Genomic DNA, 26,051 nt, shown 5'->3' with positions numbered 1-26,051 from the left:
CAACCAAGCCTGTGAGGGTTGAGGCCCCGCCCCCAGGTTCCAAGAGCTATCCCGCATGCGCGGTCACTCGCAGCCTGTCGAGAGAGGCAGCTGAGAACAAGAGCGGTTTAAATCTGGCCAGTTTCGATTTGGCCGAGATGTTTTTACCGACCCTGTACCACGAGGGTTTAGAGGGTGGAAAAACGAAGTGTAGTAAAGTGAAAGAGGGTAAGGGAGAGGAGGTAGATCTTTCCTTAGTGAGGAAAAAGGTTCTAGAGGCAGAAAATAAAGATGAGGAACCGTTAGAATGGTTAAGAGGTCCAGAGTTGGACATGGATGGTCTGTCTGGTTTGGCAGAACTGTTTGACGAAGTTGAAAACTCTAAAGGTGTTCCTGATAATGAAATGAGGGCAGTCCTAGATGAAAACGGTGCCCTTGCCTTGAAGAAGTCTGCTGGGTTGGCAGATGAGGTTGTTCCAGCCCGCGGGGTTGAGTTTACTCCGGAAGGGAGTTGCCCAGAGAGTAACTGGGAGGATCAGGGGAGCTTAGAATTTGAAAAGGGAACGGGTATTGGAAGCCTGGAAGAGACCAATGTCCCGTTTGAGTGTGTCCAAGATGGGGATGCACGTGGTACTGAACCTGGTAACGGAGCTCAGAAAAAGTCTGAGGTATTTGATTCAGCTGAACGAGACGGCCGTCCTTGTGGATCAGATAGACTGGGTTCAGTGAAGAAAGGGTTAACCTTGGTAATAGTGGGAAGTGAGAGTTCCCAGGTGTTCGTGCTCGAAGGTGTGTGGAAAGTTAATGCGGAGCTCAAAAATAGGGAGATAAATATTATTATTGAAGGAAACGGGAAATCTGCAGTTCCCAAATCGAATGAAGAAATTTTAAACCTTGCAGATTGCTTACAGATTAAGCCGGGAGATGCCGGGGCCCCCCACCCTATTGTTATTCCGGAATGTGTTGTGAAGAGGCAGAATTTGAAATGCTGCTTGAACAAAGAGGTCGAATTAAAAACAAATAGCCTGAAGGGTCCTGACGAGAGGGCTAGCCACCTGTGTAAAATTAAAGAATTGGGTGGAAATGATCTAAGTTTGGGACACGGTGTTGATAAAATAACCCCTATGAAAGAGGTGGGCGGGAGTTTACCTCGCCAAACTACCCGAGCTCCCCACGTGGGAAATAACCGGAAAAGAGGCGAGGGTTAATGGGGGACGCCATTTTTAAATAGCAGAAACCGGTTTTAAGGGATTTCGACAACGCCTGTGAATAATAAAAGACAACCCCCATGGAAGCCTGCCTGTTAAGTTTGAAAGCAACATAACGATTGGTATTTGCATGACCTTTGGTAGTATTCACGTAAGCTTAAGATCACAACTCTTTAGTTTTGTTTGCTGAAAAAAAATAGGTGGTTATTAAGTTGAAGTCTGATGCTATAAGACTTTAGTAAGGTACAAGATGTTAAGCTAGTAAAGGAAGTGACACTGTAATCGTTAACTGTTTGGATGCTGAATTGAATGTATCACTGTATTACTCTGTAGAAAAGAAAAACTTTGGTATTGTGTTAGCTTCCCCAATCCTTTAAGACTCTGTACTACTTCGTTTTTAACCGCTGGTAAAAACGCTTTGAAGAGGGGAGGTCTTATGCCCGCAGCCCCCTCCTTTGTGAGAATTGCAAGAGCACTATTGGGTTGGGTCAGGGGACCCAGGAAATGAGAGAGAGACGTGCAAAATGCCTCGTTCCCCGGCGATTTAAAGTCACGGGACATATCCATTGTCTCTTGGAGGCACATTTGTGGATTGCGATCCTATGCTACGTGACCGCCTTCGGGCAAAGTGGGCTGGGTGACGGGGAGAGATTGCATCACCCCAACCTGATTGACATCTACAACCCTGCAAGTCAGGATAAAAGAGGGGCTGTAGGAACAGCCCCCTCAGACGCACCAGAAGAAACGCTAGCGATCCCGTAATAGCGGGAAGCCATTTGAAGGAAGCCACGTGCGTTCAGTTCCATTGCCTGGGACTGGTGGCTGGTACCACGGACAATGGATTTGAACTAACAACGGGGAACCAACTCCCCCGACTCAACGGATTGACATCATAAAAGACCCGGGCAAGTTTAAAACCATCTCTCTAAAACCCAAAAGAGCTGCATCTTGAATGACATTGACTTTTATTTTTCCATCGGACAATGCAGTATCCCCTAGACAAACGATAGAGCTATTTCTTTAGATTGAGTATTGACGATGTATATTATCTGAATGTTTGTATTAATCTTATTTTTGTGCCCCTTTATAAATAAAGACTTTTTAAAATAGTCCCATCAGACTTCAATGGACCTCTCTATCTTTGCTGGTAAGTGACCCAGTTACGGGGTATGTAACAAAATCAAAAATATCTTTGTTTAGACAAGATGAAGCAAGGTTGAATCAGGGTACACGATATAATCAGCTCAGATTTTAAAGTCTCACATTGTCACACTTGTAAAGAGTACAGCCTCTATATTTTCATAATGCAGAGATTACAGCATCTGGTTTGGGGATAGTGAGAAACTGCACTATGCATAACAGATTTTCACATGTTTCAAAATGAGAATATTAATTTAACATGGAAAAACTATGGTGGGAGGGATCAAACAGGCAAAACATGAAAGAATTTCCCTTTGTCCTTGAAGCTCGTGTTGCTGTTTGTATCAATTGACCTTTATACACTCTTGCTATTTCCATTGATTTTAATTGTAACCAAAAGTATTGCTGTTCATTTATAATGAAGCTGTGAAACTGACCGTACTGGTGCCGCAAAACGAGGAAATCAAGATAATGTTCCCAGTGATTCTCTTGCTATTCAAGCAATGTTATTCTGTAACCTTGTATGTAATTGTGATCTTCTGTAATTAAAAACATCCTAAAAATATAATGTACCATGGAGTGTAAATTTTTAACTTGAGTACTGACCCATATTTATAATTTGAAAACTGAAAAGCCGTTTCCTTGGGTAATTAAAAATTATGTTTCTAAGTGGCTAGTGCTATCATGTTTGCTCTTGTGTGCTAGGGCAGCAGGCTGAGGGTAGCAGACACCAACAGAATCAACAAACTCATTCGTAAGGCCAGTGATGTTGTGGGGTGGAACTGGACTCTGACGGTGGTGTCTGAAAAGAGGATGCTGTCCAAGTTGCATGCCATCTTGGACAATGACTCCCATCCACTCCATAATGTACTGGTTAGGCACAGGAGTACATTCAGCCAGAGTCTCATTCCACCGAGATGTAACACTGAGCGTCATAGGAAGTCATTCCTACTTGTGGCCATCAAACTTTACAACTCCTCCCTCGGAGTGTCAGACACCCTGAGCCAATAGGCTGGTCCTGGACTTATTTCCTCGGCATGATTAACTTTATTTAATTATTTATGGTTTTATATTGCTATTTTTCTTCTCTATTCTTGGTGCAGCTGTAACAAAACCCAATTTCCCTCGGGATCAATAAAGTATGTCTGTCTGTCTGTTACGCTGCAGGCAGTAAAATGGGATAAAATGTTTTAAGTAACATTTTTATCCCATCTTTAATCTTGTGTACGTGTTTAAATGCTTATTATGTAGTGCTAAATATAGTATTTTAAAATGTTAGTTAACATGCATTTTGTTTGTTGTATAACTCTTCGTTGTGTTCACAGCTTAGCCTCCTTGGCAGACATCGCAAGAGTTTTAGGGCTTTTTTTTCTGGGGAGCTGGTGTTGGTAAAGGGAATGGAGGAGAGGCAGCAGTAGAGATCAATGAAAGCAAAATCCTCAGTTTAGATTGCTAAATTTTGAGATCATTTATGAGTAATGTCCCTTTGCCATTGACCACAAAATTCAGGCCAGATTACTGTATCTGATGCAAGAACAGGACAATGTGAGCAGTCTATGACTGTATAGTCCTATTTGCATTCATTGGTTATTATTTTAATTTTTATCAATCAAATAAAAATATGAGTACTAAACAGAAAATATGTTTCTCCTTCCTTATGCTTATTAATGGTATAATTACCTATAGCAGTATAACATAACCTAGGTTTTAGATTGTGAACACCAACATTTACTTAGTGCTTGTGTTGTTGATATATTACTTGATCTGCTTGTGTGTACTATTTTAATTAAGAAGTTATGTTATTTCAGGTTGACTCTGACAGTCAAGTGGACCTCTTTGGAGACTATGATAGTTTTGGAGATGACAGCTGGTTACAGGCACAGTTTGAAGGTTCAGAAAGAAAACATTCTGTTTGTACTTCAAGTCCAAAGAATAATGAAGAGGAAAATACTCTGGGTCATCTAACATTTCAGAATTCTGGCACGCTTAATTTACAAAATGATGAGAATAAAATTTACAAACTTACAGAAGATGTTGAATCAATTAAAGATGCCTGTAGGAGTAGAAGTACTATTACAACTGAACAGTTTTGTTCTAAAACTTTGTCTGTGTTGCATGCTGGAAATACAGATGAACTGGATGAATTACCAAGCTCACAGCTTACACTAATGGAGGAATTTGACTCTCCACTGGTAAAACATGGAAGCAAAACCGAAGAGCCAGAAGCCATCCAGTCATTGAACTGCATTGAGGAGGACCATTTTAGCAATCCTTCAATCTTGAATAAAGGAATACAAAATCTTAATGCTCAAAACCAATCAAGGACAACAAATTCTGGAACACGTAAGCAGCTAAGCCTCAAAGATCAGATGAAAAATGTCATGACTGAAAATGCTAAGTCGCCAACACCACAGTTATCAAAAAGTAAACAGTTGAAGGAGATTATCCTATCTGAACAAATAAATGTTGCAATGAAAACTATTGAAGCTACTTCAGATATTGATATGGGCCCTTTTTATGGACTTCCAAGCAAAGTTAAGGATTTGATATTCCAGATCAAAGGCATCAAAGAGCTTTACGGTAAATAAAGGAAAGAATTTTAAATATAGAATGATAAAAGGAACAACTTTTTGCATCTTGTGATCTAGAACTCATTCTAGTAAATAGTAATGAGTTAGAATGCAAAGTGTATAGGCAAACTGGTCAGATTGACAAAATAACCTGCTAACAAGGTTCAGTGATATTAAGTTGCAGTTGGACAGGGGTTAAAGTTGCACCCTGTATGTTGCATGTCATTGAAGTGAGTAGGCCTTTCTCAGTAAATAGTAGGACCTTGGGAAGTGTTCTAGAACCTAGGGACCTAGGACAACAAGTACATGGTTCCCTGAAGGTGACATCACAAGTGGACAGGGTGGTGAAGGGTGTTTTGGCATAATAACCTTCATGAGTCAAGACATTAAGTATTGGGATGTTATGTTACTGGTGAGACCGCATTTGGAATATTATGCTCAGATTTGGTTACTGTGCTATAGGAAAGATGTCATAAAGCTGGAAAGAGTGCAGAGGACATTTGAGGATGCTGCCAGGACTTGAGGGAATGAGTTGTGGAAAATGGTTGGGACTTTTTAAACTGGAGAATGAGGGGTGATCTTAGAGGTGTACAAAATCATGAGAGACATAGATGGGGTGAATGCACATGGTCTTTTTCCCTGGACTGGGGAATCATGAAAAAAGGGCATAGGGCAGCTTTTTCTCGAGAGTGTTCATTATGTAGAATGAGCTGCCAAAATTTGTGGTTGAAGCAGGTACGTCATCAACATTTAGAAAGTACTTGAGCAAGTGCATGCAAAGAAAAAAGAAGACCGCCATATCCAGCGGGCAGTGGAGTGAGAGGTAGCAGAGCGATAGGGCTTTGGCTCAACAGGCTTAGGCAGTAGTGAGGCGAGGTAGTTTTGCCTGTATTAATAGGAGAAAGGAAGTGTGTGAGTGAGGCCCATGTTCTGTGCTCGGTGTCAGATGTGGGAAGTCCTGGAGTCTCTCAGCCTCCTGGATGGCCATATCTGCACCTGGCATGTCCAGCTGCAGCTCCTTAGGGACTGAGTCAGGGAACTGGAGATGCAGCTTGATGGCCTATGTCTAGTCAGGGAGAGCGAGGAGGTGATAGAGGGGAGTTATAGGCAGGTGGTCACACCAGGGCCATGGGAGACAGATAAATGGGTCACAGTCAGGAGGGTGAAGGGGAAGAGTCGGGTACTAGAGAGTACCCCTGTGGCTGTCCCCCTGAACAATAAATACTCCTGTTATAAGTACTGTTCCGGAGGGACAGCCTACCTGGGGGAGGCAACAGTGGCTGTGCCTCTGGCATAGAGTCCGGCCTTGTGGCTCAGAAGGGTAGGGAAAGGAAGAGGAAGGCAGTAGTGATAGGGGACTTTGCCTCCCAGGTGCCAGGGTCAGGGATGTTTCAGATCGCATCCACGATATCCTGCAGTGGGAGGGAGAACAGCCAGAGATCGTGATCACACCTGTCATTGGTACCAATGACATAGATAGGAAAATGGAAGAGGTCCTGAAAACAGACTACAGGGAGTTAGGAAGGAAGTTGAGAAGTTGGACTTCAAAGGTAGTAATCTCAGGATTACTGCCTGTGCCACGTGACAGTGAGAATAGGAATAGAATGAGGTGGAGGATAAATGCATGGCTGAGGGATTGGAGCAGGGGACAGGAATTCAGATTTCTGGATCATTGGGACCTCTTTTGGGGCAGGTATGACCTGTACAAAAAGGATGGGTTGCACTTGAATCACAGTGGGACCAATATCCTGGTGGGGCGGTTTGCTAAGGCTATTGGAGAGAGTTTAGACTAGAATTGTTGGGGGGGATGGGAACCGAACTAAAGAGACTGGAGAAGACGCTGTGGGCTGACAAATAGAGAAAGCTTGGAGACAGGGTGTGACCGGGAAGATAAGCAGGTGATAGAGAAGGGCCGTTTCAGATGTGTCTATTTTAATGCAAGGAGTATTGTGAACAAAGCGGATGAGCTTAGAGTGTGGATCAGTACTTGGAACTATGATGTGGTAGCCATTACAGAGACGTGGATGGCTCAGGGACAGGAATGGTTACTTCAAGTGCCGGGTTTTAGATGTTTCAGAAAGGACAGGGAGGGAGGAAAAAGAGGTGGGGCGTGGCACTGTTGATCAGAGATAGTGTCACGGCTGCAGAAAAGGTGAACATCATAGAAGGATTGTCTGAAGGGTCTCTGTGGGTGGAGATTAGGAACAGAAGGGGGTCAATAACTTTACCGGGTGTTTTTTATAGGTCAGTCACCCAATAGTGACGAGGAAACAGATCCTGGAAAGGTGTAATAATAACAGAGTTGTCATAGTAGGAGATTTTAATTTCCCAAATATCGATTGGCATATCCCTAAAGCAAGGGGTTTAAATGGGGTGGAGTTTGTTAGGTGTGCTCAGGAAGGTTTCTTGACACAGTATGTAGATAAGCCTACAAGAGGAGAGACTGTACTTGATTTGGTATTGGGAAATGAACCTGGTCAGGTGTCAGATCGCTCAGTGGGAGAGCATTTTGGAGATAGTGATCATAATTCTATTGGAGTGAGATAGGAACAGACAAGTTAGAAAAGCATTTTATTGGAGTAAGGGGAATTATGAGGCTGTCAGGCAGGAACTTGGAAGCATAAATTGGGAACAGATGTTCTCAGGGAAAGGTACGAAAGAAATGTGGCAAATATTCAGGGGATATTTGTAGAGTTCCTCATAGGCACATTCCAATGAGATGGAAGTTATGGTAGGGTACAGGAACCATGGTGCACAAAGGCTGTAGTAAATCTAGTCAAGAAGAAAAGATGAGCTTACGAAAAGTTCAGAGAGCTGGGTAATGTTAGAGATCTAGAAGATTATAAGGCTAACAGGAAGGAGCTTAAGAAGGAAATTAGGAGAGCCAGAAGGGTCCATGAGAAGGCCTTGGTGGGCAGGATTAAGGAAAACCCCAAGGCATTCTACAAGTATGTGAAGAGCAAGAGGATGAGACGTGAGAGAATAGGACCTATCAAGTGTGACAGTGGGAAAATGTGTATGGAACTGGAAGAAATAGCAGAGGTACTTAATGAATACTTTACTTCAGTATTCACTATGGAAAAGAATCTTGATGATTGTAGTGATGACTTGCAGCAGACTGAAATGCTTGAGCATGGAGATATTAAGAAAGAGGATGTGCTGGAGCTTTTGGAAAGCATCAAGTTGGAGAAGTTGCCAGGACCGGATGAGATGTACCCCAGGCTACTGCGGGAGGTGAAGGAGGAGATTGCTGAGCCTCTGGCAATGATCTTTGTATCATCAATGGGGATGGGAGAGGTTCCGGAAGATTGAAGGGTTGCAGATGTTGTTCCTTTATTCAAGAAAGGGAGTAGAGATAGCCTAGGAAATTATAGACCTGTGAGTCCTACTTCAGTGGTTGTTAAGTTGAAGAAGAAGATCCTGAGAGGCAGGATTTATGAACATTTGGAGAGGTATAATGTGGTTAGGAATAGTCAGCATGGCTTTGGTAAGGGTAGGTCATGCCTCACGGCTGGTGTGGTATACTGCGTCCGGTGCTCCCGGTGTAGCCTTTTATATATTGGTGAGACCCAACGCAGACTGGGAGACCGTTTCGCTGAACACCTATGCTCTGTCCGCCAGAGAAAGCAGGATCTACCAGTGGACACACAATTTAATTCCACGTCCCATTCTGATATGTCTATCCATGGCCTCCTCTACTGTCAAGATGAAGCCACACTCAGGTTGGAGGAACAACATCCTATGTACCGGCTGGGTAGCCTCCAACCTGATGGCATGAACATTGACTTCTCTAACTTCCGTTAATGCCCCTCCTCCCCTTCTTACCCCATCTCTGACATAGTTAGTTGTTTTTTTTCTCTCTCTGCCCATCACACTGCCAGTTCTCCATCTCCCTCTGGTGCTCCCCTCCCCCTTTCTTTCTCCCAAGGCCTCCCGTCCCATGATCCTTTCCCTTCTCTAGCTCTGTATCCCTTTTGCCAATCACCTTCCCAGCTTTCAGCCTCACCCCACCCCCTCCGGTCTTCTATCATTTCACATTTTCCCCTCCTCCTCCTACTTTCAAATCTCTTTCTATCTTTCCTTTCAGTTAGTCCCATCGACAACACTTCTCCCTATAGATGCTGCCTGGCCTGCTGCATTCCACCAGCATTTTGTGTGTGTTGGTTAAATTTCCAGCATCTGCAGATTTCCTCGTGTCATGCCTTACGAGCCTGATTGAATTTTTTGAAGATGGGACTATACACATTGATGAAGGAAGAGCAGTAGATGTAGTGTATATGGATTTCAGCAAGGCATTTGATAAGGTACCCCATGCAAGGCTTATTGAGAAAGTAAGGAGGCATGGGATCCAAGGAGATATTGTTTTATGGATCCAGAACTGGCTTGCCCACAGAAGGCAAAGAGTGGTTGTAGACGGGTCATGTTCTGCATGGAGGTCGGTCACCAGTGGAGTGCCTCAGGGATCTGTTCTGGGATGCTTACTCTTAGTGATTTTTATAAATAACCTGGGATGAGGAAGTGGAGGGATGGGTTAGTAAGTTTGCTGATGACACAAAGGTTGGAGGTGTTGTGGATAGTGTGGAGGGCAGTTAGAGGTTACAGCGGGGCATTGATAGGATGTAAAATTGGGCTGAGAAGTGGCAGATGGATTTCAACCCCGAAAAGTTTGACGTGGTATTAATGGTAAGACTCTTGACAGTGTGAAGGATCAGAGGGATTTTGGGGTCTGAGTCCATAGGACGCTCAAAGCAGCTGCGCAGGTTGACTCTGTGGTTAAGAAGACATATGGTGTATTGGCCTTCATTAATCCTAGAATTGAATTTAGGAACTGAGAGGTAATGTTGCAGCTATATAGGACCCTGGTCAGACTCCACTTGGAGTACTGTGCTCAGTTCTGGTCGCCTCACTACAGGAAGGATGTGGAAGCCATAGAAAGGGTGCAGAGATTTACAAGGATGTTGCCTGGATTGGGAAGCATGTCTTATGAAAACAGGTTGAGTGAACTCAGCCTTTTTTCTTTGGAGTGAAGGAGGATGAGAGGTGACCTGATAGAGGTGTATAAGATGATGTGAAGCATTGATCATGTGGGTAGGCTTTTTCCCAGGGCTGAAATGGCTGCCAGAAGAGGGCAAAGGTTTAGGGTGCTTGGGAGTAGGTACTGAGGAGATGTAAGGGGTAAGTTTTTTACATAGAGAGTGGTGAGTGCGTGGAATGGGCTGCCAGCAGTGGTGGTGGAGGCGGATACAATAGTCTTTTAAGAGACTTTTGGATAGGTACATGGAGCTTAGAAAAATAGAGGGCTATGGGTAACCCTAGTAATTTCAAAGGTAGGGACATGTTTGCTACAACTTAGTGGGCCAAAGGGCCTGTGTTGTGCTGTAGGTTTTCTGTGTTTCTATGAAACTTTTAGAGGATGTGGGCCAAGAGCAGGTAAGACTAGCTTAGATGGAAATCTCAGTCAGTGTGGACCAGTTGGCTGAAGGGACCTTTTTCGTGATGTGCCTCTGTGGCTTATTATGCTTTATCACAATAGATGGGAATGTTTTGTCAGCTTTGTCTGGCTTGGATAAAGCCTCTAATGAATTAATTTCCAAAATTGTTGGTTAGGAAATTTGTTAATCAGGTAATGCAATAGCTATACTTTACCAGTAAATAATTTTAACTCAATGGTACTCACTCAGCAATCATTTCCTACTGCTGATTTTATTTTCATATACTTGTGGCATTTACAAATGAGATAAAGACTAGGATAATATATTAATACAGCATTTTATATTAATGATAGTAATTTTTGATAATTCCTGACCTACTTTTTTCCTTAACATCTTGTTTTTATTAATACACTATATCAGAATATTCTAGAAATTTTTATTTCCTTTGTCAATTTTGTGAATGATTTTATTATTACACTTTCTCATAGAATTAAACTTTTTTGCAAAATGACATATAGCTAAATGAGTACAAATTAGACTTAATATCGACTTAGTTTTAACATTGTTTATAATAAAAACTCTTTTTATTCTTAAACTTCACAGAGTGGCAACATGCTTGCCTGACATTAAAATCTGTGCAAGAAAGAAAAAATCTTATTTATTCTCTGCCAACAAGTGGTGGGAAGACATTGGTTGCAGAAGTTTTGATCATGCAGGAGCTACTGTGCAGGAAAAGAGATGCACTGTTTATTTTGCCATATGTGGCTATTGTCCAGGAGAAGGTGAGGAAAATTGTTCAGTAACTAACAATTTTATATTTAAAACTGGAATTAAAATAAAGGTGAGGAATATTAGGAATTCTGTTCAGTTTATGGCAGTTGTATAACACACCTTAATTTTGTCAATTGTGCTGTATATTCTGAATTTTTTTAACTTTCTGAAAATGTAGTCTATTACATTAATGTCAGTGGGTCTTAAAGGACCTAGCCCAGGGGTTCTTACCAAAGTACATCCCACTTTTCAAATTATTGAAGAAATCTATTTTGATTTTAAAATAGTAAAGATAGTTATTGTAGTTGTTGGTCAATAAATTAATGTTTTACATATTGTATAATTATAAATAATATTTTGAGTGACCAAACGTTGGTACTAGAATCTGATACCTTACCAATAAACACAGTTTGAGCCCACTTACCTGAATAATGATGTCGGTCATTTGTTCCATTGATGTCAGGGAGAATGGGAGTTAAAAATTTCAGATAATTCAGGATTTTCTCCAATGAATTGCTGTGATCATGCATGTCTTCATTTTGTCACGGCCAGAAATTGATTTTTGATCATGGAATTTGTGTAAATGCCAAAAATTGCTTATTAATGTAAAGTAATGTACACCAGAGTTAGTTATATTTTGAATTGTAACCTAACCCTGTTGCAGATAATATTATTGTTGATATACAAAAAAATGTTTATACCAAGACTCCTTTTCATGGGTATTTACATGATTGTTGGAATGAATAAGTTGGAGAACAGTGAATAAAACATGTTCTTTGTGATGGTACACCAGTCAATAAACTTTAGTTCAAATGCAAATCTTAATTATCATCCAGATGCATAGTTTGTCCAAACATTATGGGCCGTATCTGAGAGTTTGTTTAGAGACTAATAACCTCAGACCTGTAGTAGTCCATTGAATTCATGTAACCAGGGTCAGGAGAATTTGAGAAAGGAATTCTGTTGTTTTAATAACCTGTTGAATTAAAAGCAACAATGTTCACTTCCTTTAGGTGCGAGATCTTTCAGCTTTCGGAATAGAATGTAATTTCTTAGTGGAAGAGTATGCTGGAGCTAAAGGCAGGTTCCCACCAATCAAGCGAAGAAAGAAGAATTCTCTGTATATTGCAACGATTGAGAAAGCCCACAGTTTAGTGAATTCCCTAATAGAAACAGAAAGGATTAATGCTTTGGGTCTCCTTGTGGTTGATGAGGTAAGTTTGCTGACTGATTTATCTTAAAGAATCCAAAGATAAAACAAAATGGTGGTGTAGTAGGGCAGCATCATAGAATGGACTAATGGAGATTCAATTCTCCATACATAACTTGGTTTCAGCTACACTTCATACAAACGCAGCAGGGCAACTTTTTTTCGGAGGGAAACAGTACAATTAGAAGTCTCAGTTCTAATCACCCATTTTAGAGTTCCTATAAGCAGGCTTCTTAACACTTGAATGAAGGATTCTGCAAAAACATGTCATCCTCATTCGGAGAAGTAGGTTGTTAACGATGTGTTACTGGACCAATGATCATTAGGGCAAGCACATATAATTTTAAAATTTGTACTAGCTTGTACTTTCCATTGGAAATCTAGTTCGTTGTTCTTCACTCGTATGAAGTCACATTAACTACAATTCAATCTCCCTTTTAACCTTTTATTTGTGGTCACAAAAAAGCAGAAACTGCCTGTTGAGATCCAATTTGTGTAATCTTGATGATGTCTTGTCTTATTCGTGTGGTCAATTTATTATATGGTTTTAATACATTTATACAGGGCACTGGTGAGATGACACCAGAAGTATTATCTTTATATATTTACCCTTCCAGCCTAAGGAATGATGTGCTTCAGTTGTGAAGTGCAGTCAGATTGATTGTTGGCATAGCTGGTCTGTTCTATGAGAATAGGTTAAGTTGTTTGGGGTTATACTCTTGATTTGAGAAGAATGAAAGATGAAATGTAGAATATTCTTGCAGGTCCTGATCAGGTAAATACAGGGATAATGTTTCTGCTGGATTAAGGTGTGTAAGAGTATCATAATAACAGCTCAGGATTGTGATCAGAGGAACTTTCTTTACCCAGATCTAATGAATCTTTGAAATTCATTGCACGAGAGGGCAATGGACACTTAGTCACTGGGTATATTAAAGACTGAATCAGTAGACTTTTAGATACCAAGAAAATGGAGAAATGTGGGACTAATGCAGAAATGAGTAACTGATGCTATACCATGATGCAATTAAATAGAAAGCTTTACACTTGCGTAGATAAAAAGAAAGACAGTTAATTATTTAGCAACAAGTCAGGAAATATTATTATGCTAAGGCACCTTATTATCCGATACCAATCATTGATAGCAAACTTTCAGGTACAGCAAGCAGTTAATAAAGCATAGTAGCTTAATTGAAAGAATTTTTAGATGCAGAAAGAAGAATATCTTATTACAATTATATAGAGCCTTAGTGAGACCATAAGTTTGGAGCATTGTCTGAAGTTTTGATCTCTTCAACTTAAAGATAAACTTGCCATTGAAGTGCAGCAAATGTTTACCAGATTGATGACAGAGCCATCATGTATGGAGAGGTTAAGTCAGTAAGGCTTGCATTCATTGGAGTTCGGCAAAATAATAGGGGATCTCTTTGAAACTTATAAGATTTTGACAGAGCTAGATAAACTGGATATGGGGCAGATGCATCTCCTTGATGGAGGATCTAGAACTTCATGGCTATGATCTTAGGACTGAGGTGAGAAATATCTTTACCTAGGGTGGTGAATCTGACATTCTCTACCACAGATGACAGAAGCATACTTAAACTGACAGATAGCCTATAAACACAGATGATGTCAAGGAGTCTGAGGAAAGACTGGGAATATGGTATTGAAATAGAGTATCAACCATGAACATATTGAATGGAATACCAAGTTTTGAGGGCCAGTTGGCTTATTCCTGCTATTACTGTTCCCTCTAAACTGTGCGGGTGTTTGGGCACACAATAACTGAAATGTTCCCGTACACATAGCCTTTGTTGATACGCAGTTGGAATTTTCTTTAATACTAACGTAATTTCGAAATTAGCTGTCCTATGGTGTACTGGCGCCCACACTGAACTTTGATGCAGATGGTCCCGGGTTCGAATCCGGCTGACTCCTTGCATGCTTTCCATCCATGCTGGGTTGAGTGTCAAACTAGCAACTTGGCCTCTTAAAAAGACAGTCACATGCTAAAGAAACGGTAAGGTTGCTGCCCGATGCACCACAAGGCACGGAGAGGAACTTAACAACCAACAATTTCAAAATTATATTAGCATTATATAATTTCAAAATATTGCTAATATAATTTTGAAATCTGTTAATATTGTGAATTGCAATATTACCTTGCAATTTATTATGTGTTAATGAATATAATCCATAAATTTTCTAATAAATGTACCATAGCCTTTACTTTGAAACATTTTAGCGCCTCAACATATTTACATTGTCAGTATTTCAAATAACAACTGTTACAACTTGTACCAATAAACAGAATGGAAGTCGGTATCCAGTAGCTCATCGTTATAAACCGGCCCACTGAATGCCGATGCCATTTAAAGTGCCACGCAGTTTTTCCTGCTTGGAGCAATGGTTCCGCACAGCTGGAAAAAAAAAATTAGAGTGAACATAGTCTGACATTTATCTACATTTCTATAATAGGATATTGCTTTGCATTGACTATGGTTTTTCCAATCTTTTCTCACCTGGACTGGATATAAGTGATGAGAAATCTTTAAGATGAAGGAAGTAAAAAACAACTATATAATCTAGTTATTGGTTTGAGTTGGGGAGGGTAAGGTTCATAGCAATATTTTTTCTCTTGAAACCCAATTCAAAAAGTATTGTGGAAATCTTTTTACTTAATAAATTTATATTATCTAAACAGATCAGTGTTTAAAATACTCATCTGTGTATTTATTGTTCTTTCTGTTTATTAATTACCATCTCAATGTAAATCTGTCACACCATCTGCCAATGGTAATGCTTCCCAGTCTTTACTGCCGAGATATAGCAAATACAGACTTCAGAATTTAGATGGAAATGCTCTTTACGTGGATATTCTGCAGCTGGTGGAGCAGAAGTATTGAGAAACCATACCTTTTGTATACCCTACAAACATAATTTTAATTATAACTTGTCCTTCCTCCCTTAATTGTTAAATCTCATAATTTTGCATTCTCCTATCAAGTTTAATCTTTAACTTTGACTAAAGTTATCTCAACTACTAACCCTGGAAGTCATTCTACATCATCACAATAAATGTATTGTTTCTGTGTCTTACAAGATCTTGCGTTTAATCTTGCTAATTCTACTAATCTGTGCTCTGTTTTGTAGTACTTCAATAATCATCATCATCATCAGGTGCCATGCCCAGTTTGAGCTTTGACTCCCATGGCCCACACACTCCTGTCAAGTGGATCAATTCATTGGCATTCATTTCCGGTTCTCAGGCTGCTGTCTCCATCAGCATTCGTCTTTGCCTTCCTCTTGCTTTCTTCCCTTCAATCTTTCCCGTAATTACTGTGCATTCCAACTCCTCTTTCCTAATCACATGTCCAATGAAGTCACGTTGCCTTTTCATGATCTCATTCATTATTTCTCTCTTTGTGTTTGCTCTGTTCATGACATCCTCGTTAGATATTCGTTTCGTCCATGATATTCTTTGCATCCTCCTCAAAAACCACATTTCTGCTGCTTCAATTCGTTTCTTCATGTTACTAGATGTTATCCAACATTCTGAGCCATATAACATAACTGGATAAACGTAACATTTCAGTGCTCTGAGGCGGGTTGTCATGCTTAGTTTAGTGTTGGTCAGTATACTCTTCATTCTAGTAAAGGTGTCTTTTGCCATCCCTATTCTTCTTTTGATGTCCATGTTGCACCTGCCATCTGATGTCACCCAGGAAACTCTAAATCTAGATTCGAAAGACCTCTGCCTAATCAAAAATCTGTACTGGGAACAAACTGCCGCGGTAAGAATAGATGGAGAAGTGAGTCAGTTCACAAAAATCAAGAGAGGCGTTAGACAAGGGTGTGTTTACTCCCCTGATTTGTTTAATGTGTACAGTGAAACAATATTACGAAAAGTAAGTGTCAAGTCAAACCTGAGTTTCTAGAAAGTATTGGGACCTAGATGCAAAAGAAAATAAAATTTAAAAGTAAGAGCAAGAATTCACTGATAGACCAGGTAGAAACTACTGCCTGAGGGCTGCTTCTGCCCGGAGCATTTGGGCAGACCCGGCAGCATCACAGCGGCAGTTCAGGAGCAGTGCTGGAATCTGCGGTAAGATGCCGAACTTTAAATAACTTGATACTGTTTCCTTGGAAAAGAGGACTGCTGTCACTGCGTTTGGGTTAACTTCGCCATGGGATCATCGCACGCAGGCACTTCTCAGAAACGGCGTGAGGTTTAAGAGGAGCTCGCGAACCTTTGAGAGAGTTTGCCCAGTTTGAAGCCATAACAGTCCATTAGAGAAATGGAGGTGCAGGTCCGAATTCGTCTACAAAGTCTGAGAGGCAGCCAGTTTTTCACCTTAACCTTATGACTTATGACTAACCTTATGACTAGACTAATGACTGACTTATAACTTGTGACAAATGACTACTGACTAATGAAACTAATGGAACTATCAAACTGCCACACTTGCGAAAAATAAAAGGAGAAGAAAAAAGGAAAGGTTGTTTGGTCATTGAGTGGAATCCGGTTAAAAACCTTCGGGTAGGCACATTAAATCCCTTTCAAGTGGGGAAGCTGCACATCTTCAAAGAAGAACAAGAACTCCGACTTGACAGTAAGAGACATGTTTGGTATCAAAGTCAGCGGTGAAAACATCAATAATTTTAGATATGGGGATGACACTGTGTACTTTAATACAGTATTCAAAAGAATCTCCGTTCCTCAGTGTTCCCATATTGTTGATAAAAATCTTAACATCAACACTTCCCACTCCATTTTAGATTTATAGCCACACCTCTAATCTAACCTCTAGTAAGATTATTTTCTCGTTTATTCTTCTGTTTTGCTATTAACTGTTTGCCATACGCACAAGTAAAATGGATGGTTAGGTCAATCTGTCCTATTCAGTCATGTTATTGTTATGAAGGTGGAGCAACTCTGAGGGGCCAAAGGGTACAAAGTCACCCCCTCCTTTTTGAGAATCGCAAGATCGCTATTATTTCGGGTCTGGGACCCAGGAAATGAGAGAGATACACATCCTGAGGGAGAGAGAAGCAGAATACACAAGGTTTGGAATGTCTCCGGACATCAGCGGAACGGAACCACTGATTACTGCTGTTGTCTCTTGGAGAAGGAATTGTGTATTGAGTACTGTACTATTCATTGAAACCCCTCAGGGGACAACCAGAGTGGTCTGGTTGAGGGATTGCATCATCCCAACCTGATTGACATCTGAGACCCCGTGAGTGAGGATAAAAGAGGGGTCTGGGGAACACCCCTTTAGACGCACCAGGAGAAACGCTAGAAATCCCGTGATAGCGTTTTATAGCGAAAGCCAGTGAGAGCTCGTGTGTGTCCTCCCTTGCCAGGGTGGCGGGCTCATCACGGAAGAACGGTTTAGCTAAAGGAGAGGTCACACTTGAACGGCCACGACAACGAGATACCTGACGGATCGAAATCATAAAGGAAAGCCGGCAAGTTTTTCTCTTTCTCTCCCTCTCTCTCCAACAATTGCAACACAGTGACAACCAAAAGACGGCAGCTTGTGGAACTGCAGCGAACTTTACACTTCCATCGGACAATACATTATCCCCTAGACAACGATAGAGCTTATTTCTTATTGATTATTATTATACCCGCACTTTTAGGTTTAGTATTGACGACGTATATTATCAGTATATTTGCATTGATATTATTTTTATGTATTTTTACTAATAAATACTGTTAAAAATAGTATCATCAGACTTCAACGGACGTCTCTATCTTTGCTGGTAAGTCACCCAGTTATGGGGTTCGTAACATTAATAACAGAGTTATTATTCTTGCCCTGTTTATCCACCAGCAAGTGTGCATATTCGTGGGAGAGACTAGTTCAAACAATCATCTCTGCTGTTGCCCTCAATTCCCATCACTCATCAAAACTTAAACATGCAACCATTTGTCTCTATGCCCAGTCGTGCATGTTGGCTATTTTTACTCCTTTCTGAAGTGCCTTGTGCAATTTTTTTAAGTTAATAATGTAAAATAAATGCAAACTTGTTTATCATTCGATTTCTTTTCTATTTTAATCATAGCTGCACATGCTTGGTGAAGGGAGCCGTGGAGCAGTACTGGAAATGACATTGTCTAAAATCCTCTACACGACCAGTGAGTAATATTTAGCAACATTTTGGTGTTCGATTTTTGTTCAAATCTCTACCTGCACAATTCCCTCCCTCATAGCCTTTTCAATGTCAAGTCATTTGCTGAGCATAGAAATAGATCCAGGTTATTGGCAGAAGCCGTATATACTAAACTGTTTCTCAGTTTGGGTGAAGGATGTGGTAAGACCTTTATGCAGATAATCTGACCAAAATTTGTCAAAGCAACTGAATACGTAGATTAGATAACAGTTTAATGTTGTGAATGCATTGGAGAATTGAGAAACACTGTCCTGCTAATTTACAATACATCCCAAGCATTCGCTATAAAATTCCTCTGATTTGAAGCTGATAATAGTTTTTTCCTCACTTAGTCATACTGCTACCACCCTGCTCTGTTACAACTGTTAGATGGGACCTTGCTTGTACTTTATTATTTGATCTGATTTGCATTTGGAAAAAATAATAGATAATTAATGCTTATGTCCAGAATTCAAAAAGAACTGATAAGCCATAAATAGTGTGTAGTCTGGTTTCAGATGATAGAACGTACTGAGCGGCTAGTGAGATACCAAGTAGTGGCTGGACTTGAGTTCTGTTGTGAATCTCTACTTACATGAAAATAACCCAACAATTTAAACTAGTGATACAAACGGCAGAGGGAGTGCATCTCGTAAATTACAAGAATGATGTAAAAAGTTTAACTGCCATCTGAAGCTTAGTAATGACTCAAAACGTATCTTGGTTAATTGGTTTATTATTTGCCACATTCACTAAATGCGAAACAACAGTTCTGTTTTGCATTCCAAGCAGATAGACCATTTCATCACAATATATTGCACTACAAGGGAAAAGCAATAACAATGCAGAATGAAATGTTACAGTTACAGAGAGAGTGTAGGCAAACATTAAGGTCATAACGAGGTAGATTGTGAGGTCAAGAGTCCATCCTATAATACAAAAGGTCCATTCATTAGTGTTATAAAGCAGGATAAAAGCTGTTCTTGAGCCTGATGGGACATGCTTTCAGGCTTTTATGTCTTTCAACTGATGGTAGGGGGCAGATGAGAAAATCCATGGGGAGAGGGGTCAGCTGTGATTGTGTTGGCTGCTTTACCAATAGAGTCCACAGAGGGGAGATCCCTCCTGACATATATCTTGTGGATACATCTAACATTTTAATAAGAAATGGAAACATTTCCATGAGCCATTTTTATTATTGATGTTTTCAGACATAATTATTAGTACAAAGTGTAGGTCCCAGAATGTTGGTAATTGAAAGGTTTATTTTGTAAATAATTAATTGAAATAAAACTTGCAAACCAGCAAGCCATTTCCTGAATGGTTCAAGGAATTCTAAAAAGCGTTTTTTTTTAATCTATATTTTCTGCTGTCAGATTAGCCATCAGGGCAAATTTAAGTACCGGTATATACAAATAACTGTCTGACAAGAAAATCTAATTTACCAAATAAATGGCTGCGTACTATTTGATATTTAACTTTTGTTTCTGTATCCAGAAGCCACACAAATCATTGGAATGAGTGCAACCCTGAACAATGTCTCTGATTTGCAGCAATTTCTGAAGGCAGAACATTATACCAGTAACTTCCGACCTGTGAGTAGGATGAAATGTAACAACAGTACATGGATGTTCTGTATTTAAATTCTTTTGATCACTTTTTATGTTTAATATTTGGACTTGACTTTTCAGTTTCTGATCTCAAAATGATACTTCAAAAGTTGCATGTTTGTCAGTAAATGTAACTGTTATAACTGAGATATTTTAAGATAACACAATACAGGATATTAGTGATAATTTTTTTTAACTTTGTAGCTTTTCTTTTAGCGTGCTTATTATGTAAGAAATTGTTTGGCCCTTTTATAACCTGATTTTGATCCTGAAATGAGGTGTTAAGCAGAAAATTTTCATTTCAATTACTAATATCCCCTTTGTGTAGAAAATGTCAAAGAAAAATTTATTATACATTCTAATACTTATAGTTAATGACATTCTTTTGTTGTGAGTTTTTTTTTCCATTTTAAACTTTAGTAAAATTACATTCTAGGTCCAGTTAAAAGAATATGTTAAAATTCGTGATAGTATTTACGAGGTGGACAGCAAATCAGAAAATGGTTTTGTATTTGCTCGACTATTGAACTACAAGGTAAAGTACAATACAAAATGATTCGACTTTCCAAAGGGCAGATATCCAAGTTAATGCTTAACTGCAATTCTAAAGTAAATTACCAGTTTATTTCAATTTCGGTACTTATTTGTGGGAGTATTTCTCTATAACTATAAATTTATTAAGATGTTCCAAAGTGCTTCAGGCAGAATTGCTACTAAGCCACATGAAAAAAATTATAGGCTATCAAGACCATCAGTATTGATATTGTTATACTCGTGTGAATAGAATAAATAATCATGATAAATTAAGTATTTATCAGAATGTATTATTATTGAAGGAACAAGATGTTATATTTTCTTATTTTGTTTTCCCTTCTAGTATTCAAGTGCAATGGAGAAAATTGATCCAGATCATCTTATTGCACTTGTGACTGAAGTTATCCCGAAGTATTCTTGTCTTTTGTTCTGTCCAACCAAAAAGAATTGTGAAAATGTGAGCAAGATGCTCTGCAAGTATCTAAACAAGTATGCACACAATTAATGTATATTTACATTTTCAAATATTATTTGTTGAATTTAAAGCAATCACCTGAGTAAATTATTAATAGAGATAGGCTTGCGGGTGTTGAATTCTGATCACAAATCTGATTCGACCATTTAATGTTTTAACAGTTCTACATTGTGTCTCTCAAGATTCTAACCTGAAGGAAATCATCTTGCATCAGCTGTGGTGTAAAAGTTTCTTGATTTAATACCTTGCCTGAAATTAATTATGCAATTGCTAATCCAATTTAAGAATGTAAATAGTAGCCAGTGTCCTCACGAATGACTAAAAGCAAAAAGTAATGGATCAATTATTATTGTAATAGGGAGTTGTTCTCAGTGACCTGTACATTTTTACTCTGAGCTTTAAGGCTATGAAGTGTTTCGTTGTCCCTCTCAAACAATAACTGATGTTAGATTGAGTAAAACAATAAAAGGATAGAGGTGAAGGGATATTGATAAAGTATGAATAGGTATAAACAGAACTGCATTCACGTGATAAGGTAGACACAGGGGAACTCCAAAAAATTAGTGTCCATGTGTCATATAGCACAGAAACAGGCCCATTGGCCCAACTGGTGCATACCAAACAAGATGCCTTTCCAATCCATGTACCCCGCCAAGTTTTTTTTAACATTGTTATTGTACCACTTCCTCTGACAGCTCATTCCATATACTGACCACATTCTGTGCAGAAAAGTTGCCTTTCAAAACCATATCAAGTCTTAACCCTTTCAGCTAAAAGCTATGACCTCTAGCTCTTTGTTTCCCAACACTGGGGTAGAAGGCAGAGTGCATACACCCTATCTATGACCATCATGATTTTATACACCTCTAAAAGATTACCTCTCAGACTCCTACACTCCAAGGAAAAATGTCATCGCCTGAACAACCTTTCCCTGTAACATCAAGTCCATTAAGATCTCGGAAATCTCTCATGCATTCTTTTCCAGTTTAATAACATCTTTTCTATAGTAGAGTGACCAAAACTGAACATGATATTCAAATTGCTACCTCGCCAGCATCTTGTGCAACTGCAACATAACCTCCCAACATCTATACCCAGTGCCCTGACTGACTGAGGTCAGCATGCCAAAAGCCTTCTCCTCCATTCTGTCTCCCTCTGTTTCCACTTTCAGGAAACTATATATCTGAACTCCAAGCTCCCTTTGTGGGTACTTAGTCTCTTCCCAGATCCCACTTTTATTTGCAAAGATATCAGGATGTTCTCTTTGTACAAAAGCAGATGAGAGATTTTCCAAAATGGCTGATGTGTGATTCTGAACTTCAGAAGGACATCTAGCATAAATCCTAAGGAACCGCAGTAACGTTGTGTACTGTACATTTCAAATAGAAATTTTATATCGAATCAAAAACATTGAATACTATATTTATGTTCTTAATTTTCTCTCAAGTTCATGTGGTTGTTTTGTTAATCCTCTCAATTTGTTTCTTTTTCCCCAGGTCATTTCTTTCAGTCAAGAAGGAAGAAAAATGTGCTCTTATTGAGGAGCTGAAAAACATAGGAAATGGTGTGATATGCCCAGTTTTACGTGGAACTGTGCCATATGGATTAGCATACCATCATAGCGGGCTGACAAATGATGAAAGAAAAGTTTTAGAGCAGGCCTACTCTGCAGGAGTACTCTGCTTGCTAACTTGTACGTCCACACTTGCTGCTGGTGTTAACCTACCAGCTCGGAGGTCAGTGCTGAATCGTTACTGAACCATCATTCATGGGTTTTCTTCCACCTTAATTGACTTGCAATTTAGAACTGCATCAGAAACATGTACTGCAGTTCAGCCAGCTGATGCTCTGAATCAAAGCAGAGAGTTTTCTCCTAGTATTGTGATCAATGATTGGAGGACAAGGATATTTAATGAAAACTTGGCGTAAAATACTTAACACTGTTGTACCTGGTATTACTTTTACATTAGCTTATTATATTTTGATACAAGTTGAATTTTATAGAATCGCTATCACAATTGTTAACTGGATACTTTTATGCACAGCACAGTGCAATTATAGCACAAGTACAGCTTGTGTGCTTTGTTCAACCAATCAATTCTAAATTCATCAGTGCAGTTTTCCCATATCAGGGCTTATTGTTGCACCCATAGAAAAAGCAGTTGAATTGCAAAGATGGTGAGAAACAAAACCCTTGAGATGAAGATCTCATTACCAAAGAACTCTGCAGTTAAACTGAAATAAATGGAATTAAGGAGAAACCATTCTTCAGGTAGAGTTAATACGAATTTTAATTAAAACGTTTGTTAAATGTAGTTATTTTTATTGCTAGCACTCATTTATGTCAGAAAGCATTAAAATTAGCTAAAAAGAAGTTTGGAACAGGAATAATGTGTTATCAGGAAAGATCTACTATGTGGGATCTCAAACTAAAATTTGAAGTTCAAAGTAAATTTATTATCAAAGTACATATGCAGTATGTCACCATGTACAACCCCGAGATCCCTGAGGACCTGACTTCTTCCCACTTACTTTCCAGCCCTAATGACGAGTCTCTATCTGAAGCATTGGCTCTTTATTCCTCTCCATTGATGCCTGACCCTTGGAGTTCCTCCAGCAGTTTGAGTGTGATATTCTGGATTTCCAGCATCTGCAGAATCTCTTCCGTTTACTAGTGGGATCTCTGCTTTCCTTGACAGAACTTCGCATTATAAGTCAATTCTTCTCAATAAATAGAAACACTATCCCTATGGCATAAAAACAGAAAATGCTGGAAACCCTTGAGTTGATCAAGTGGTGTCAGTAGAAAGAGAAACAGCCAGTGGTTCAGATCAAAGAGTCTTTGTCAGATGAGAAGGCAAAAGAGATGGATGGAAATCCTTTTGGACATGGAGGGGGCCTTCAAGGCTGGAATTCTTCGTTGGAAATTGCAGTATATATAACCCAATGAGAATCAAAAATGCCGTATGGCATTTGGCCAGAAGCAATGCGCACAATATCTATTGAAGGGAGTGAGTTTAGATTTCAGTATCCAAAGGGACGCTGGAATCCTCATCAAAGATATAAGCCAAAAGGATAGTTCTCTCAATATTCATTTTAAATATATCCAATACCTTGACCTCCAACTGTCCATACAGGAAAACTACCGGAAACGTCCTCTCCACATCCACTCTATCCAAGCCTTTCAATACTCAATAGATTTCAATGAGATCCCCCTTCATCCCTTTGCAATTACCTGGTTTTCTGTATTATTATTCATAAAATGTGGTCCGAACTTCATCTAAGTCACAATAATAGGCAAATACTAATAACACACAAACAAGTGTACTTCTTCTCGTCAATACTGAGTACACCATTTAAACAATCACAGTCTAGCTTCAAAAAAGTATGTGAACCTCTGGGGTAATGCCTTCTACAGAAACAATTTGGAGTCAGGTGTTCCAATCAATGAGTTAAGATTAGAGGTGTGGGTTGTAGAGGTGCTCTGCCCTATTTAAAAAAAATAGACCCAAAGTCAGGTTACTGACAGAGCCTGTTCTTCTCGAGAAAGATCTGTTTATGTGCACAATGCTTCAATCAAAACAACTTTCAGAGGACTGTAGAAGAAGAATTGTAGAGATGCATGAAGCTGGAAAAGGCTACAAAAGCATTTCTGAAGATCTAAGTGTTCATCAGTCCACATAAAAGAAATTCTCTATAAACAGAGGTAATTCAGTACTGTTCCTTCTCTCCCTAGGAGTGGACATTCTGCAAAGATCACTCCAAGAGCACAATGTGCAATGCTGAAGGAGGTGGAAAAAGAACACGAGGGTAACTGCAAAAGACCTGCCAAAACCTCTAGAACTTGCTAAAGGCTCTGTTCTTATGTCCACTATAAGAAAACACTGAACAAGAAAGTTATTCGTGGAAGGACACCACAGAGGAAACCAATGCACACCTCAAGTTTGCAAAAGACCACCAGGATGTTCTACAATGCTTCTGGGACAATGTTCTATGGACAAATGAGGCAAAAGTTGACCTTTATGACAGAAATGCACATTGCTATGTTTGGAGAAAAAAGGACACTGCATATCAACACCAAAACATCCTCCCAACTGTGAAGCATGGTGGAAAGAACATGATGGTTTGGGGCTGCTTTGCTGCCTTCAGGTCTGGACAGCTTGCAATTGTAGAGGGAACAATTAATTCAAAATTGTATCAAGACATTTTATAGGAGAATGTCAGGGTAGCGGTGGGTCACTTGAAGCTGAATAGAAGTTGGATAATGCAACAAGACAATGATTCAAAACACAAGAGTAAATCGATAGCAGAATGGCTTAAAAAGAAGAAAATTTGTGTTTTGGAACAGCCAAGTCAGAATCCAGACCTTAACCTGATTTAGATGTTGTAGCATGACCTGAAGAGGGCTGTTTATGCATGGTATCTCAGAAATATTGATGAACTGAAACAGTTTTGTATGGAGGAATGATCTCAATTTCCTCCTTGCTGTTGTGCAAGTCTGATTAACAGCTATCAGAAATGTTTGGTGGAAATTATTGTTGCTAAAGGTTCTAGCAGTTATTAAATAAAAGGGTTCAAGCCTGGACTGTGAATGATTAAACAATGTGTTCAATAAAGACAGGAAAAGTACAGTTGTTTGTGTGCTATTAGTTTAGGCGGATAGCATTTGGCTATTATTGTGACTTAGATGAAGATCAGACCATATTTTATGAGTAATTAATGCAGAAAACAAGGCAATTGCAAAGGGTTCATAAAACTTTTTCTCGCAACTGTACTTTCTGTGCCCAAAGCTGCTCATGATACTCCAGTTGAGGTCTAGCCATCGCCTTATAAATGCTAATATTGCATCTGCCTTCCTTCCTACTGAATGAATCTGCAAATTAATCCTTAAGGAATTCTGCACTAGAACTCTCAAGTCCCTTTGCACCCCTGTTTTCTCAGTCTCCCCATTTAGAAAGTAGTC

The 26,051-nt window shown here is 39.5% G+C and overlaps 1 protein-coding gene across 2 annotated transcripts in view; it reads left to right on the top strand.

The window, feature by feature from the left end:
- helq (helicase, POLQ like) overlaps nucleotides 1-26,051 on the top strand; it is a 61,738-nt gene that overhangs the window by 4,733 nt on the left and 30,954 nt on the right. Inside the window, exons 2-9 of one of the 2 annotated variants that reach the window (XM_073042580.1) lie at nucleotides 4,136-4,907; nucleotides 10,933-11,111; nucleotides 12,114-12,314; nucleotides 18,383-18,455; nucleotides 19,967-20,064; nucleotides 20,516-20,614; nucleotides 20,957-21,102; nucleotides 22,585-22,824. In XM_073042580.1, the coding sequence (XP_072898681.1) occupies nucleotides 4,136-4,907; nucleotides 10,933-11,111; nucleotides 12,114-12,314; nucleotides 18,383-18,455; nucleotides 19,967-20,064; nucleotides 20,516-20,614; nucleotides 20,957-21,102; nucleotides 22,585-22,824 (1,808 nt within the window). The remainder of the gene's footprint in view (nucleotides 1-4,135; nucleotides 4,908-10,932; nucleotides 11,112-12,113; nucleotides 12,315-18,382; nucleotides 18,456-19,966; nucleotides 20,065-20,515; nucleotides 20,615-20,956; nucleotides 21,103-22,584; nucleotides 22,825-26,051) is intronic. The other variant, XM_073042581.1, reaches the window with a different exon arrangement.

The sequence above is a fragment of the Hemitrygon akajei genome, chromosome 4, assembly GCF_048418815.1.
Source record: "Hemitrygon akajei chromosome 4, sHemAka1.3, whole genome shotgun sequence".
NCBI lineage: Eukaryota > Metazoa > Chordata > Chondrichthyes > Myliobatiformes > Dasyatidae > Hemitrygon > Hemitrygon akajei.
Note: the sequence above shows the minus strand (reverse complement) of the source record. Positions and strands in the feature narration are given on the sequence as shown.